Raw genomic sequence first — 16,193 nt, 5'->3', positions numbered from 1 at the left:
GCCTCCGCTGCGGGCAGTCCCTGGCCCAGTGGCCGGGCCTGCCACAGTTGTGGCAGGCGTCGTCTCGTGCCGCCTTGGGCCTATCGGCGGCGCCGCCCTGAGCATCTCCGCGGGCGCCACCCTCGGCGCGCCCTCGTGCCCCGGCTTGGGCACCTCCGCGCCCTTTTCGCGGCTTGCCGCGCTTGCGGCCACCAGTCGAGGAAGAGGGCTCCCCCCTCCTCCTGTCGCCGCGCCGGGCCTCCCACTGCTCCTGAGTAAGGTGGAGCTTCCCACCGATGGAGATGCCTCCCAAGGAAGGCTGTGGCTCGTCGCTGTCGACGACCTTGAGGCGACCTATCGCCTCCTCGATCGTCATGGTGGAGAGGTCCAGCAGAGACTCGATCGAGCGAGCGATCTGCCTGTACCTCTCGGGGACGCAGCGGAAGAGCTTCTCGACGGCTCTCTCCTCGTCGTAGGTGTCGTCGCCGAACTGCACCACCTTCTGCAGCAGAGTGTTGAGACGGAGGGCGAAGTCATCAACATCCTCACCTGGCTTGAAGGCCAGGTTCTCCCACTCCTTGCGAAGTGCCTGGAGAGTGGTCTTGCGGGCGCGGTCGCTGCCGATACGTGCCGCAGCGATGGAGTCCCAGGCCTCCTTGGCAGTTCGCTTCTTGGAAAGCGCGAACTGCATCTCCGGCGGGGCTGCTGCAATGAGAGCATCCAGCGCCCGTCGATCCTCATCGTAGTCGACGTCGCTGTACCGGACTGCCTCCCACATATGCCGCACCTGGAGCTTCACCTTCATGACCGCGGCCCACTCGACGTAGTTGGTCTTGGTGAGGGTGGGCCACCCACCGCCGGGACCGACGTCCCTGACCACCGCCTGGAGGCCGTGGTAGCCGGGGGCGCCGCCGTGCGCACCCCAGCCAGAAGCGCCGCCACCGCCCTGCGCGCCGCCGCCAAGGGCGCGGCCGCCGCCAGGGGCGCCGCCTCCGCCCTGCGCGCCGCCGCCAGGGGCGCGGCCTCCGCCGCTGGGTGTGCGGCCCCCTGGACCGTCGCCGGGCGCACCGCTGTCCAGGCCGCCGGCGGCGCGCGGGCCCCTGGACCGTCGCCGGGCGCGCCGCCGTACAGGCCGCCGCCGCCGGGGTGGGCTGCTGCCCACCGCGCGGTCCGCTCCCGCGCTCTCTCCCTCTCCAACTCCTCAAGGTCCTCGTCGGCGGTGGCGTCGCCGGCGATGGAGCCGCTGAGGCTGTCGCGCAAGGTCTCAACCACGACCTCCGCCGCACGCGCTGCATCCTCCGCCGCCTCTGCTTCCAGCTCCGCCCTGGCCGCCGCCAGCTCCGCTGCAGCCAGAATGGCCGCCCTCGCCGCTGCTGCAGCGGCTTGTGCCGTCGCTCGCCTGCGCTCCTCTGCCGCGGCGAGCTCGGCATCTCGCTGACGCCGTGCGCTCGAGGCGACCGAGCGCTGAGACGGTGTGTCGGACATGGCGCGCCTCCAAGGGGCTGCTGCGTGGAGAAGACGCAGCCTCAGACGAGCTGCTCGGGTGAGGAAGGTGGAGCAGAGGGTGCAGCAGGTGCTGCTGCGGTAGTTGCTGCTGCTGCACTAGCTGCTGCTGCTGGTGGCTGAACTGCTGCTTGGGAGGGAGAAGAGCAGGAGATGTCTAACCTACAGGAAAGTACGGCTCTGATACCAGATGTTAGAAGCTCAATTCTAACTCTCATTGAGCTGAGAAAATGACAATGATGCAACAAATGCTCTATGTGTAGGTGAAAGACGGGAATATGATGTTAGAAGCTCAATTCTAACTCTCATTTAGCTGAGAGGATGACAATGAACTTGGGGCAATTTTCTAGGTTTTTCTTCATTCACAAACACAAAGCCATGCCATCCTAAGGGGGGGCTGGGGATACATTTATACAAGGGGCTGCAGGGCAGCCAAGCTAGATGCTAAGGACACTAGTCCAAGATGCTAACTGCTAGTCCTAACTGAAAGGTAGTCAAGATGCTGTCCTTGCTGTCCTCTAGGGGCAGCAAAGCACAACGTGCTGCAGCAAGAACATCTCCTCTTGTGCAGCCCCATAAAGACCAAGTACACAGACTTATCCATCAAATGGGCCTGCCCAGCCAGCCCATAAGACCTCCGACTGCCCATGACAGGAAGAGTATGCAGATCCATTCAACATTTGGGCACATGAATTAGGCATCATTTGGGCATGCAAAGGAGAACCAAGGAAGAGTATGCAGATCCATTCATCAGACTTTATAAACAAAGTGCTCGTACCTGCAGTGGTATGAGGAAGTGTCTGCCTCCAAATTATCCGGTGAAATGTTAACTACCTGAAAAGTAGAGAGCATTCCACTATTAGTACAACGGCTATCGCCAAAAAAGCAGCTTCCTGGCCAATGCATTGGTCCATTATGTATGTATTTTTTCAGAGCAGTGATGAAAAATAGCACTCCAAGCAAGCATGACAATGCAGAAATAGGAGTATAATGGAACTGGTTGCTTCGGGATCACAAGGGGCACAAATAACTCATGGGCGTAGCTCTGTCTCCTAAGGACTAATCGTAAATTTGCATACGAAAATTCTCCTATATCATATATTCATGTCATTGCTACTTGGAAATGTTTTGACTTGAATGTGCAGTTATCATGCTCAGCGATCCATCCAATTGGCAAAATGTCACAAATTTAGGACTCACAACACACTTGTCTCCAATAGAAATGACCAGATTCTAATGGTCCACGAAAGAATGACCGCATAATAGACATGCCACTATTGTCTTTGAATGGGATGGAACTCAGTTGAAACTTGAAAGGTGCCGATGATACCCATGATTTTAGGTATCGATTAATGCCATTCACATACATTATAGATCATACTGCGTTCTTTACCAACTCAGAGGCCCAGTACTTTGTTCTTTAATGATAATTGCAGAGTTATATAACAATTTACAGTGCGCTAAAATGCCATGTCACCTGAACATGCAGTTCTCAAGTTCAGGGATGCAATTGCATAAGGGAGCTTACAAATTCAGGGACATACAGTGCATTTTATCCCAACAGAAATAACCAAATGATGTTGTCCTATCAAGTATTGTAGGAAAGTAGGATGCGTATAATGTGGTCGATGTATTGCATTGAGCCTTTTGGGCGGTATATATAGGAGTACATGGCTTGAAGGGCAAGTAGCCTCTCTTAGAGATAAGGAAGGTTATCCCGGAATTACAATCAATCCTAAACTAACTATATCCGGAGTTGCCTAATATACTCTAACATCCCCTCGCAGTCGTAGCGGTAGTAACACGAACGGTCAGACTGGAGAACAATGGAGACGTATCCCCCCTGCAGTCGGAACGCAGGTGCGAAAGCTTCGACTGGAGACTCATGCAAATGATAGCTCTTTAGTGCCGTAGTAGCCGAAGTCGAGGTGGACGTGGTCGAAGCCGTGGAGGGGGCGCGTGTCGAAGCGTCGTCGAGGTGCTCGAGTACACAAACTCAGCAACTTCTTGCCGAAGACAACAGCAGGACGGTGCGGCGGATGACGATGGTAGACGGCGCGGTTTGCGACTTAGGTCACGCTCGGGACAGGGGTGGCGACGGCGCATGTTGCAGCAAGTGTCACGCTCAGATCAGGGGTGGCGACGACGTCTTCCTTCAGGAACATCGACGGAGATGTCCGCGCGAGAACGGCTGGAGGCGAGAAGGCGGATCGAGCGCCTGCTTGACGAAAACCGGCGGCGAGTGGCGCCACCGCCTAAAAAGGCGATGACACCGGTAGGGTGGCTTGATCACGAACGTCGTCACTGCAGCCTGGAGGGTGCAGTAACAACCTCATCCTTCGGGAGTGTCGACGATGAATGGCGACGAACGGCAGGGCGACACAAACCGATCTTAGATCGGAAAAAGAAAAATAGCAGCAGCATCAAGACGAACCTGCGGGTACAACCTCGGGTGCACGTAGCATTGCTCCCCAACCTTATCCTCACACCCATCGATCAAGAGACAGAGAGGACCAGAGGCAAATCGGTGGAGGGGGCAAGAACCCGCTGGCTAGGGAGCTCAACGGGGGGAGGTGCAACCCAAGCGGATCCTCTGCTCCGGCCGCGCAGCAGCCCGACGACCCCCAGAGGCCGCCCCCGCAGCCGTGACCTTGCGGCCGGCGGCGTGGTGCAGAGGGAGGAGGGGAAGCAGGCCTGCGGCGGCACGTTGGAGAGGACCGGCGTTGGAGGGCGGCGGCAGCGCTGCGGCCCGGCGGTGACGTCGATTGGCGGTGCAGCAGCCTGCCAGCCCGGCGTCCCCGTGGTGGTCCTCCGCAGCCGCAAGGGTACGCACGCTCTTGGGGAGCGGTGCGGCGGCGCTGGTAGGAGGCGGGGCGCCTGGCCTGATGCGCGGGAGGGGTGGGCGGATCCGAATGCGGAGCCGAGGAGGACGACGACGCGGAGGCATGCAGCCCAGTGGCACCCCCACGGCGATGTGGTACCCGACGGGAACGTCGAGCGGCGCCGCCATGGGTCGGCAAAGGAAGAGGTAGGTCCTTCTGCTGTTTGACGACGCGATGGCGCGGCGGATCAAAGGGATCCGCGCGCTGATCCTACGAGGGCGCTGCCCCCGGCGGAGATCGATCTCCCCGGGGGAGGCGCGAGGGCAGCGGAAGCTGAAGGCCTAGGGTTTGAACCTAGACTCGTGATACCATGTAGGAAAGTAGGATGCATATATGTGGTCGATTTATTGCATTGAGCCCCTTAGGCGGTATATACAGGTATGGGTGGGCAGATTACCCAAAACCCGAAATCCGAACCCGAAAAACCAGAGCCCGAACCCGAAAAACCCGAACGCTAATTCAGGTTTCAACCTACGTTACCTGAAATTATTACAGGTAATTCGGGTTTCAAGCCCCGTGTTGGGGACGCCACCTTTGGCCATCGACCGAAGGCCCGCGGACAATCTGGATGCAACGACAAGGTCTTCTACCGGCTCGGCAAAGCGAAGAGCGCCGAAGACCAAGGCGTCGGCGGCGAAGATGAAGGCTAGCGAAGAGCGCCGAAGACCAAGGCGTCGACTGCGAAGATGAAGGCTAGCGAAGAGCGCCGAAGACCAAGGCGCCGACGGCGAAGATAAAGGCTAGCGAAGAGAGGCGAAGACCAAGGCGCCGACGACGAAGACCAATCCGCCAATGGCAAAGTCGAAGACCAGCAAAGAAAGGCGTCGGGGAGCAAACGCTCCGGAATCCACGAAGGGATTTTGTTTACCGAGTGATGATATGTGAGCCTGGGCCCAGTGGGCAGCAAGGGCCTGGATGTAATCTACTAAATGATGTAAAAATACAGTTGTGTCCCTAGAATATTCCGGGAATATAGTTGTTAGGGGGCATTACGGTGTAATAACGGAGGGTGGTAGGTGGACCGTCACCTATAAATACCCGACCCCTATACATTGATGGGATACGGGGAAAAGGGAGAGAGAATTCTGATTGCTTGATCGAAGCCTCCAAGTTCGATCCAAAGTTTGTCCGCTTCGCTTGGTGTGTTCTTTCCTTACTGTTGTAATGTTCGTCCGTTCCGGAGGCATTCTCCACCAACAGTTTGGCGCCCACCCGTCGGTTCGACACACCACGACACACCACATGGCGGCAAAGAAGGGAGACACTACTACTACTTCGGCAGACACGACGACGACACCTGCGCAAGACGAAGCCGCCGCCGGGCAACACAACATTAAGAAGACTCTTCGTCAAAAATTCCTTTGCGACGATACATGAATTCATGCGGTTTCATCACTTTCTCCACGGGCTCCGGCTTCGGCTCTAGAAGACCCATGGGTGCACTATAAGGCTTATCAATGTCCAAAAGACGTTTTATTTCACAGCGAAGCCGGCGCTCGGATAAAATCTTCGCATGTTTTTCAGGATCGCGCTGGAACTCCGCAAAAAAGCACTTCGTATCGGTGTTCCGATATTCATATATACGTTTTCGATTAGACCAGAAGTCTTCGAATGAAAGCCAAGGATGGCGAGTCTGGATCTTTTCCCAAGTTAAACCAGAAACATAAAAATTCCCGCGGTTCAGTCGCCAGGGTACAGTACCTTCGGTGATCTGCGCAGGGGCCAGCGCAGGGTCCTGCGCAGATACCGAAGGCGTTAGTTACAATAATATATTCGTCTTAAGTACAATAGTCTCAAATAACAAGATCGCTACAATAATATATTCGTCTTAAGTACAATAGTCTCAAATAACAAGATCGCTCGACCTTCGCCCCTCACACCTCGCCAGTCTTCGGCTCGCCGTCCTCTTGACCTTCGCCAGTTCTGCCTTTGTCTTGCCCGAGAATCTCGCATTCGCCTTGACCAGGGGCTCCGCCTTCGTTGCTGATGTGAGCGCCGCTTCGCAAGTTGCCGGCTTCAGCTTCGCCAAGGAACCCTCTAGTGAAGATTTCGGCCTTCTCTTGAATCTAGGAGAAAACAAACATGCCAATGAGCGAAGAAGATAACAAAAGTGAGCTTCGGAAAACACGAAACTGGTACCTGATCTTTCATGCGCTCCAGTTCCAAATCAACGAGTCCCTGCCCCTTCTCATGGAAGTACTTCGCGAAGTTCTTGGCGATGTTCTTCGGCAAAGTAGGGAGGGACTCGGGGAGCAAGGAGTCTAGCGAAGGCCACTCAAAGGACGCGTCCTGAAGAAGCCGCAGCTGAGCCTTCACAATGCCCGACGAAGAACTGCTGCTCTCCGCCGGAAGCAAACGGCAGACGGCGGCACTAAGAGTACGCGCCGCAACCGTAGCGGACAGCTCGCACTTGAAGTCCGTGCCAGATCGGGCCATCGCCAAGGAGGCACGGATCCAGCGGAAGAGCTCTGCCACTTCGACATTTTCCTCTTGTGATATCTCCGAGGGGTCAAGAGCGAACTTCCCGAGCAGACCGTGCATATCAGTTTGCACCAAATCTGCGAAAGAGCTGATAGCGGTGCGCCATCGCTAGACTACATCTTTCCCGCCGGCACGCTGGTCTTCGGCAGCTTTCCGAGCCTCTTCAGCTTCAGTCTTGGCTTTTTCGGCATTGGCCTTGGCCTCCTCCGCGGCGAGCGCGTCCCGGCGAGCGGCCTCGGCTGCCTCTGTGTTGCTCTTCGCTTCGGAGCGCGCGGCGACGAGGGCTTCCTCGAGAGCTGCTTTATCTTTTTCCAAGGAGGCCACACGCTCCTCCATTTCCACCAATCGCGAAGCCCGCTCGTTGTCAATCCTCAATTGGCGGGAGGCGCAGCGAGAAGCGACGAAGGCCTTTAGGGAGAGGTCTTCGACATCCTGCAAGATCTGGCTCGCCCCGGTGGCCATCAAGCGCTTCTCCATGAGGGGAAAGCCGAAAGAGGAGCCAGCTTCAGTGAGGAACCTCCTCTCCCGCTCGCTGCTGGAGAATCGGAGGGTACCAACGATATTACCCCCGATCAGCTTTGCCTCCGGCATCCCGAGAACAGCAGCCACCTCAATAAGGTCGGAGGTGCTCACGTGATAGCTGCTGCTCTCCGTCGAAGTGGACGTTGCGGGCCTTCGAATGGAGGACCTGGCGGGTGGAAGCTGACCGCCCTCGCCGACGGCACCAATGTTGCCTACATCAGGGGCAATGGTTTGCTTCTGGAGACCAGACCCATGCCCCTCGACGTCTTCGCCGCTTGACGAAGACGATGAATCCGAAGACGTCGATGTCGATTTGGGGGACGAAGGGGCTGCGGCCGAAGTCGTCACATGGGGCTCCGCGGTTGCGAAGGCAGATTGGATGTCGAGGGCAAGTTTGTCATTGCTGTCTGGCTCCATGGCGCTGTACTCCAGAGCCAGCGGGGCCTTCAGCGCTGGAGCGGCAACCGTGATAGGCCGAGCGGCAATTGGATGCAAAGTGGCAACGACGGGGCTCCCCTTACCCCTGTCATCCTCAGATTCCCCAGCACTGCGAAGGGGCGACGAAGAAAGGAAGTCGAGAAGCTTCGTGCGCTTCGCGCCACCAGGGCCAGAACCACCTTTCTTCCTCTTCTTTTTCTCAAGCACAGCGGTGGCGCCGCCCGCGCCTCCGGCTGTGGCCGCCGGCTTCTGAGTGGCAATTTGGGCTTCGGCGGAGCGCTGCGGGGCCTCGATCTCAAAGAACGAGAAAACCAGGTTGCCCCGCGTGCCACCAAGCTTCGTCTGCAGCAGATCATACTCGGACCCAAATACGGGACCAAGGATTTAGTCGGTGCGGGCCTCCACCTCTACGGCATCAATTTCTACAGGCCGAAGACAGAAGTTATAAGGCCTTCGAAAAAAAAACTAATGTTCTTTTTGAAGTCCGAAGACTTCGCTGAAGTTGGGCATTGGCAGCCCGTAAAATTCCTTCTCCGACGGGGCCTAGGATGACACGGTCCAGTTTTTCCTCACAGGGAAACAACTGCATGCGACGAACTCCTCAATGATATCCCGCATGCTAAGCACTTTCGACACCCCGTGAAAGATGCCCAGGTATGCTTCGTTGGCAGGGATGCGGGCCACGTCCACCTTTGGGGTGTCGCCCAAGTTGCCAAGCTTCCGGACAAAAAGAGGGTGGTGCTTCGTCTCCGGGTCGAGAGGAACCTTGTGGTAAAACCAGAACGAAGACCAGTCCCCAGGCCACTTGTTCTTCGATGCCCCCACGAGGCTTGGGGCGGTCTGCTGGAACGCAAAGGTGTAGCACCCGTACTGGGGCTCCATCTCCGTCGATTTCCCGTCGGATCCTCGGACGGAGATAGTCTTCGGTTGATAGTGTACTCGCATCACTCGAGCGAAATTATCAGGAGTGGGAGCGAGGCGGCACGTCTTTGACAGCCACATGAAGAGGTTGATCCGAGCGAAGGAATTCGACATCATTTGGTGAAGAAAAATGCCGTACCGTACGAAGATGTCGACGACAGCGGGGTCGAGGGGGAAGCGAAGCCCACCTAGAAAGAAGTCCTTGAAGACGACCACCTCGTCTTCCCGGGGCCAGGAGAGAGAACCCCTCTCTTCTCCATGTCTTCCAACATGGCCAAGGTCATTTTAGTCGAACCGAAGAAAGTGGTAGGTGGAAACTTGTTCTTCTTCGGAGCCATTTCAAGACCAAGGGAGCTTGCCGTGGTGCTGGTGAAGGGAGGAAGGCTGAAGCCGCGCTAGATCGCATCGAAGAGGCGTCGAGGCAGGAGAAAGGAAAGCGTTCAGAACAGGAGAGCAGTGGGAGCGTGCCTCCCCCGCCCGCGCGCTCTCACGTTTATAGGGGGGCGAGGATGCGCAAAGACCTTTTTGCCCTCCATATCTATTGAAGGGCGAGTGCGCGCGGAAGGGCTGCGTCGGCATTTCGCATTCAGGCGCCTCGTTAACCGCATCAAAGGAAAAAGTCAAATCTTTTTAAATATATTCATAAATGCACCTATGACGCCTCGATATTTGTCCCATTGATTAGCATGAAATTCAAGACTCAGGCCTCGCCAGACCGCGAAGCGAACGGTCGAGGCCCGAAGGGTGGCGCTTCGGGAGAAGAAGTCGAAGTCATTGCCCCTCCAAGGATGGACAACGACTCCGAGGGGCTACTGTTGGGGACGCCACCTTCGGCCATCGACCGAAGGCCTGCGGACAATCTGGATGCAACGACAAGGTCTTCTACCGGCTCGGCAAGGCGAAGAGTGCCGAAGACCAAGGCGCCGGTGGCGAAGATGAAGGCTAGCGAAGAGCGCCGAAGACCAAGGTGTCGACGGCGAAGATGAAGGCTAGCGAAGAGCGCCGAAGACCAAGGCGCCGACGGCGAAGATAAAGGCTAGCGAAGAGAGGCGAAGACCAAGGCGCCGACGACGAAGACCAATCCGCCAATGGCGAAGTCGAAGACCAACAAAGAAAGGCGTCGGGGAGCAAACGCTCCGGAACCCACGAAGGGATTTTGTTTACCGAGTGATGATGTGTGAGCCTGGGCCCAGTGGGCAGCAAGGGCCTGGATGTAATCTACTAAATGATGTAAAAATACGGTTGTGTCCCTGGAATATTCTGGGAATATAGTTGTTTGGGGGCATTCCGGTGTAATAACGGAGGGTGGTAGGTGGACCGTCACCTATAAATACCCGACCCCTGTACATTGATGGGGTACGGGGAAAAGGGAGAGAGAATTCTGATTGCTTGATCGAAGCCTCCAATTTCGATCCAAAGTTTGTCCGCTTCGCTTGGTGTGTTCTTTCCTTACTGTTGTAGTGTTCATCCGTTCCGGAGGCACTCTCCACCAACACCCCGGTACCCGAACTACCCGAAAAAATCCGAAATTATAGAAGTCATACATAAATGCTAAAGTTCATGCAATTACAGCCCAACTACAACCAGCCCATTACCATTTTTCTTCATGGCCCACCAAGCCAAGCACTCACCTGCACTATGATCCTTATCCCCTTCGACCTCCATTCACCTCTCGTGGAAGGCTAGGAAAATATCTTGCCTCTCTCTCGATCTCTCCCCTCTCTCAGATCTCTCTCTCTCCCTCCCTCTCTAGTCTCCACATTTCTCTCGACCAGAGTCGCAGCAAGGAAAAGGGCCGGCCGGGAGGAGCGGTTGGACAACGCATGTTGGTCTCCCTCGACGGCAAGTGCATGCTCCACGTTCGGCAGCTGCGTTCGACGCCTGCAAGTTCCACGGCAGCAAGCGGGTCAACCTCGGCAGCAACGGCGGGCGGCGGCGTCCAGGTTGGGAACTCCACAACTGGTTTTCCCCCGCATGTTCCAGCTCCGCGGATGCCTTAACGCACGCGCAGATCCGTTCGCAATAAGCGCTCGATCCGAGCTCCATTGTGTTTCTCGGGTATTTCGGGAATACCCGAACCCGAACCCGAAATGTCGAGTACCCGAATTGTCGGGTATTATTTTTTCATGATAAATTTCGAGTTTGAATTTTGAAAACCCGAATTTTTGAAAACCCGAAAAACCCGACCCGAAATTTTCGGGTTACCCGAATGCCCACCCATATATACAGGAGTACATGGCTTGGAGGGCAAGTAGCCTCTCCTAGAGATAAGAAAGGTTATTCCGGGATTACAATCAATCCTAAACTAACCATATCCGGAGTTGCCTAATATACTATAACAAGTATGAATGGGCATAATAGAAATGTCACTATTGTCTTCCAGCGCGAGCATGAATCTCAGTTGAATCTTGAAAGGTGCCAATTATCTCTGTGACTTTTAGAAATCTATTCGCATCCGCATATAAAAGAAAGGTCATATTGTGCTTGTGTTTCATACTTGATATGGAGTATATTACTTACTCACTTAAGTACAAAACTACAGATCCTCCATCATGCTAAATAAGTATAAATAAGGATGCAGTTTTACCATCTGAACTTCATGGGGATCTAGGTAGAGCGACCTCTCATCCTGTATCCCAGCAATGTAACTCATGCAAACAAATAGATACAGCAAAGCTAATAATTCCCTTGCCCCTCCGCGTGAATGACAAGGAATTGTAAGAACAAATATACTGATTTAAACGAAGAAGATTTCTAATCAGGTGTCTAGAAGCTTTCAAAATCACCGTGGCAAATCGACGAACACCTTGTGGGCGTCGGCAGAAGACAACGCTGGTATGCAAGCATTCTGAGAGAAATCAAAATCATGCGAGAGGAGCCGAACGACCCGAGAAGAGTCCGCACCTCGTAGCACCTTCAAGCGAGCGGGCCCGCGGAGGCCGAGGCTGGTGACAACTTGATGGCGCGACGGCGGCGTGATGAGGCAGCGTGGCCGGCGGCGGCGTGATGGCGCGGCGTGGCTGGTGACGACGTGATAGCACCTGCAAGCGAGCGTCCGCGGTGGGGGAGCGGCAACGTGAGGCCGGCGACGACGTGATGGCGCGGCGTGCCGGAGATAAAGCGGCGGTGGGGCGCGGGCGATTGATTGGGGCGAGGGACGCGCGACGCTGGAACGGCGATGGGCGGGCGGTAGATTGCCGCGGCGGAAGACTGGGACGCGTGATTATCGGGCGTCGAGCGGGCGGGATCCGGCGCACCTTGGCGCGAGCGGACGAGATTAGCGAGCGGACGACTGAGATTAGTCCAAGGCCGGACGACCAAGCGGCAAACGATGAGGCGGGGGGCGGCGATAGAGTGAGGGGTTATGGGGTGTTCGGTTTCAGTGGCTAAATTTTAGTCTGTGTCATATGAGAATTTTAGTATTTAAAAGTATTAAATAAAAATTAATTATAAAATTAATTGTAGAACCCTGAGTCTAAATTGTGAGACGAATCTAATAAAATATATTAATCCATAATTAGTTAATAGTTACTGTAGCATCAATGTATCAAATCATATATTAATTATGCTTATTAGATTCGTCTCGCAAATTAGCACTCAGCTGTAAAAAAAATTATAAACAAAATTTATTTAATATTTTAAAATATTAAAAAAAATTTGATGTGATAGGGACTTAAAAAAAATCTTGAGAAACAAATAAGGCCTAAACAAAACGTTCACGGATTTCCTTCTATAGAACTTTCCATCGGCAGAGTCCCTGGATCGCGCGTCCACGGTGACCTCAAGGCAAGGTGGCCGGCGACCGCGTCAACGCGGAGCGCGGGCCGTCGTCGGAGCCGCGGGGCACTGTGCGAGGCCGTGGCCAGGTGGCCAAAGCGCGTCAGACGAGTGCGGGACGCCGCCGAGGCAAGGTGGCCGGCGGCCGCAGCGTCGCCGCGGCGCACTACGCGAGGCCCCAGATAGCGGAGCCGCTGCCAGGCGGCCGATGCACTCCGGACGAGCGCGGCACGCCGAGGGAAGTTGGCCGGCGGCCGTCGGACGCCGCGTGCCGGTCGCCCACACCCTTTATTATCCTCCCAGTCCGCTGCTGCCGTTCACCCTTGCTCTTGCCGTCAAGGTCTCCATCCATCGCCTCGTGCTCGTCGTCCAGTTCAGCGAGGCACCGGTGCTGATGATGTTGGAGTAATGGGCTTGGCCCATTTATTCTAAAGCATTAAAAGAATTTAAAGCCCACTATTAATGCTAGGGAATCAATGTTTAATTCCGTACCGGGAATTGAGGAGGATCTCAACCGACTTAAAAGGTGGACTTCTTGTACACCACTTGTGAAGCCGGTAAGAGGAGGACGGTGAACCACACGCGCGCGCTCGCTCGCCTCGCCGAGCCGTGGCCGTGCGGCGCGGTGCGATGGCTATTTTGCTGTCAATGACTCTGATGGTGTCCAGGTTCAACGATCCTGAGCACCTGAGTCACTATATAAGAGTCACTATATAAGGAGTGCCATTCCCCTCATCCATCCTGCACCAGAGCACTGAGGCAACTCGGCTCCTCTCTTCTCCCTCTCCAGTTGCAACAACTGAGTTCCCCAACGCTAATTTCTGCGCGCACAGAATTAATTTCTGCGCGCACAGAATTAGCGTGAGCAGGCCTCCGAAACCTTGCTCGCCTTGAGATCCTGCACGGGATAGGCGGGCAATCAGGTTTTTGGGTAACGCTTTAGCGTGACTGCTCAAAAATACTAAGGCTTTGCCCGATTGTACGACTACTTCCTGGTGGACGAGCCGAACGACTACGTCGACTACATTCTGGTGGCCGAACGACTACGTCGACTACATCTTGGTGACCGTTCGTGGGACTGCACTGCGAACTTCTTCCTGCACCGATTTAGTTCGACTACTTCGACTGAGGCCAACCGAGTAGATGTCTACTCCAGTTGGTAACAGCGCAGCCAATGCCTCCGGCAACGGCCCCGCTTTAGGGTACTCCCTGAAACTTTGGTTATTTATATTGTTTATGCTTATATGTGTGATAAGTATAAACATGTTCACATGTTTTATTTTACTCCTTAAAGTCATAGAAATATTGCTAATTTATACATTTAATTTTGGAATTAAAATATACCGAAAATTGCCTAGATTTCTAACAATCCAAAAACCTGATTATGTTAATAGGCTTTCGGTATCTAGCTTTGCTGCATCAATCAAACCATCACCTTTTGATGGTTCAAATTACAAACGTTGGCAAGAGCGGCTTATACTGTGGTTAACACTATCGAGAGTGATCCATGTGAAAGAGGGTAAGCCTGAACAATTCTCTCCAGAGGAAGGGAGTGCGTTCGATGAGGCTGATATCCTCTTTCGAGGCTTGATCATTAGTGTTCTCGGTGATAACCTGGTGGATTCTTATATCCGGCTGCCAACTGGCAAAGCTTTGTGGGATGCTCTTGAGGCTCAATATGGAGTATCTGACGCCGGGAGTGAGTTGTATATCATGGAGCAGTTCCTTGAGTACAGGATGGTCGAAGACCGTTCTGTAGTGGAACAGGCTCATGAAATACATACTCTGGCAAAAGATCTCAAAAATTGCAGCAAAGAGTCCCCATGTGTGTTACCCAATAAGTTTGTGGCTGGAGGTATAATCTCTAAGCTGCCACCTTCTTGGAGGGACTTTGCTACTTCTCTAAAACATAAGAGACAGGAGTTCACAATAGATGGACTCATAGGGACTCTTGATGTTGAGGAGAAGGCGAGAGCAAAGGACATACGTGGGAAAGGAGTTGTTGGTGCTTCAAGTGCCAATCTTATTCAGAAGAACAACTCCCATAAGAACAAGAAAAAGCCACCGCAGAACCAACCAAAGACTAAGAAGACAACCACTTTTAAGAAGAAGAAGAAGACGGGAGCTTGCTATGTGTGTGCCAGTACGGATCACTTTGCTGCAAAGTGTCCGAACCGCAAAGGCAACGACTCCGCCAACATGGTTATTAGCGAGCCTGGAGGAACTTCGGGGTACGGTAATTTATTACCTACTGTTCTTTCAGTCTTTGGTTCACCCGAGTGATGGGTTGACACTGGTGCTAATATTCATGTTTGTGCTGATGCTTCTTTGTTCTCTTCTTACCAGACCGGCGGGACTTCCTCCTTGCTGATGGGGAACGGATCACATGCGCGTGTTCTTGGTGTTGGTACGGTAAATCTGAAGTTTACTTCGGGGAAGACCGTGCAGCTGAAGAACGTGCAGCATGTCCCCACCATCAAGAAGAATTTAGTCAGCGGCTCTCTACAGTGTAGAGATGGTTTCAAATTAGTGTTTGAGTCCAATAAATGTATCTTGTCTAAGTTTGGTACTTTTGTTGGAAAAGGTTATGAAAGCGGAGGTTTGTTCCGTCTTTCTTTGTCAGATGTTTGTAATAAAATTGCATACAATGTTATTAACGTTGATGAAACAAATGTTTGGCATTCGAGGCTTTGTCACGTTAATTTTGGTTGTATGATGCGCTTAGCTAATTTGAGCTTAATTCCAAAGTTCACTTTTGTCAAAAATTCTAAGTGTCATGTATGTGTTGAATCAAAACAAACTCGTAAGCCTCATAAGACCGCGGAGGCAAGGAGCTTGGCACCCTTAGAATTAATTCATTCCGATTTGTGCGAAATGAATGGAGTGTTGACAAAAGGTGGTAAAAAATATTTCATGACTTTGATTGATGATAGTACTAGATTTTGTTACATCTATTTGTTGAAGTCAAAAGATGAAGCTTTACACTACTTTAAAATCTATAAAGCTGAAGTAGAAAACCAACTTGAGAGAAAGATCAAAAGAGTTAGGTCAGATCGTGGTGGCGAGTATTTCTCAAATCTATTTACTTTATTCTGCGAGGAACATGGTATTATTCATGAGAGGACGCCTCCCTATTCACCTCAGTCAAATGGGGTTGCCGAAAGAAAGAACCGCACTCTAACGGATTTGGTTAACGCCATGTTAGATACAGCGGGACTTTCCAAGGAATGGTGGGGTGAGGCTATATTGACTGCATGTCATGTCCTAAACCGTGTTCCTACAAAGAATAAAGAGATAACTCCTTTCGAGGAATGGGAGAAGAAAAGGCCAACACTGTCATACTTACGTACATGGGGTTGTTTGGCAAAAGTGAGTGTGCCAATAACCAAGAAACATAAGCTTGGACCTAAAACTGTGGATTGTATCTTTCTAGGTTATGCTATTCACAGCGTTGGATATAGATTTTTAATAGTGAAATCTGGAGTACCTGACATGCATGTTGGTACTATAATGGAGTCCAGAGATGCTACATTTTTTGAAAACATTTTTCCCATGAGAGATGAAACAAGTTCATCTAGGCAAGAGTTCATCAAGGATGATGGCTCTGCTGAGCCGATAGAACACAATGAACATACACTTGTAGAAAATTCTGAGGAGGATAACAATGATGCTCCGAGAAAGAGCAAGAGA

General features: G+C 53.2%; 1 protein-coding gene across 1 annotated transcript; it reads right to left on the bottom strand.

Moving 5' to 3' along the window:
* Positions 1–5,970: 5,970 nt before the first annotated feature.
* LOC120706999 lies at positions 5,971–12,029 on the bottom strand. The gene is made up of 3 exons (XM_039991756.1): positions 11,631–12,029; positions 6,504–11,558; positions 5,971–6,430 (listed from the first exon to the last, which is right to left on the bottom strand). Exon 2 carries the CDS (start codon positions 7,782–7,784, stop codon positions 6,954–6,956), a length of 831 nt encoding a protein of 276 aa, XP_039847690.1. The 5' UTR covers positions 7,785–11,558; positions 11,631–12,029; the 3' UTR covers positions 5,971–6,430; positions 6,504–6,953.
* Between the last annotated feature and the right edge of the window lie 4,164 nt (positions 12,030–16,193).

Source organism: Panicum virgatum, chromosome 5K (assembly GCF_016808335.1).
Source record: "Panicum virgatum strain AP13 chromosome 5K, P.virgatum_v5, whole genome shotgun sequence".
Lineage (NCBI taxonomy): Eukaryota > Viridiplantae > Streptophyta > Magnoliopsida > Poales > Poaceae > Panicum > Panicum virgatum.
This window is presented reverse-complemented; position numbering and strand designations above follow the sequence as displayed.

What these genes read in the sequence shown, in the direction of transcription:
- LOC120706999 (XM_039991756.1), bottom strand. Translation starts at nt 7,784, where the DNA reads ATGGAGCCAGACAGCAATGACAAACTTGCCCTCGACATCCAATCTGCC.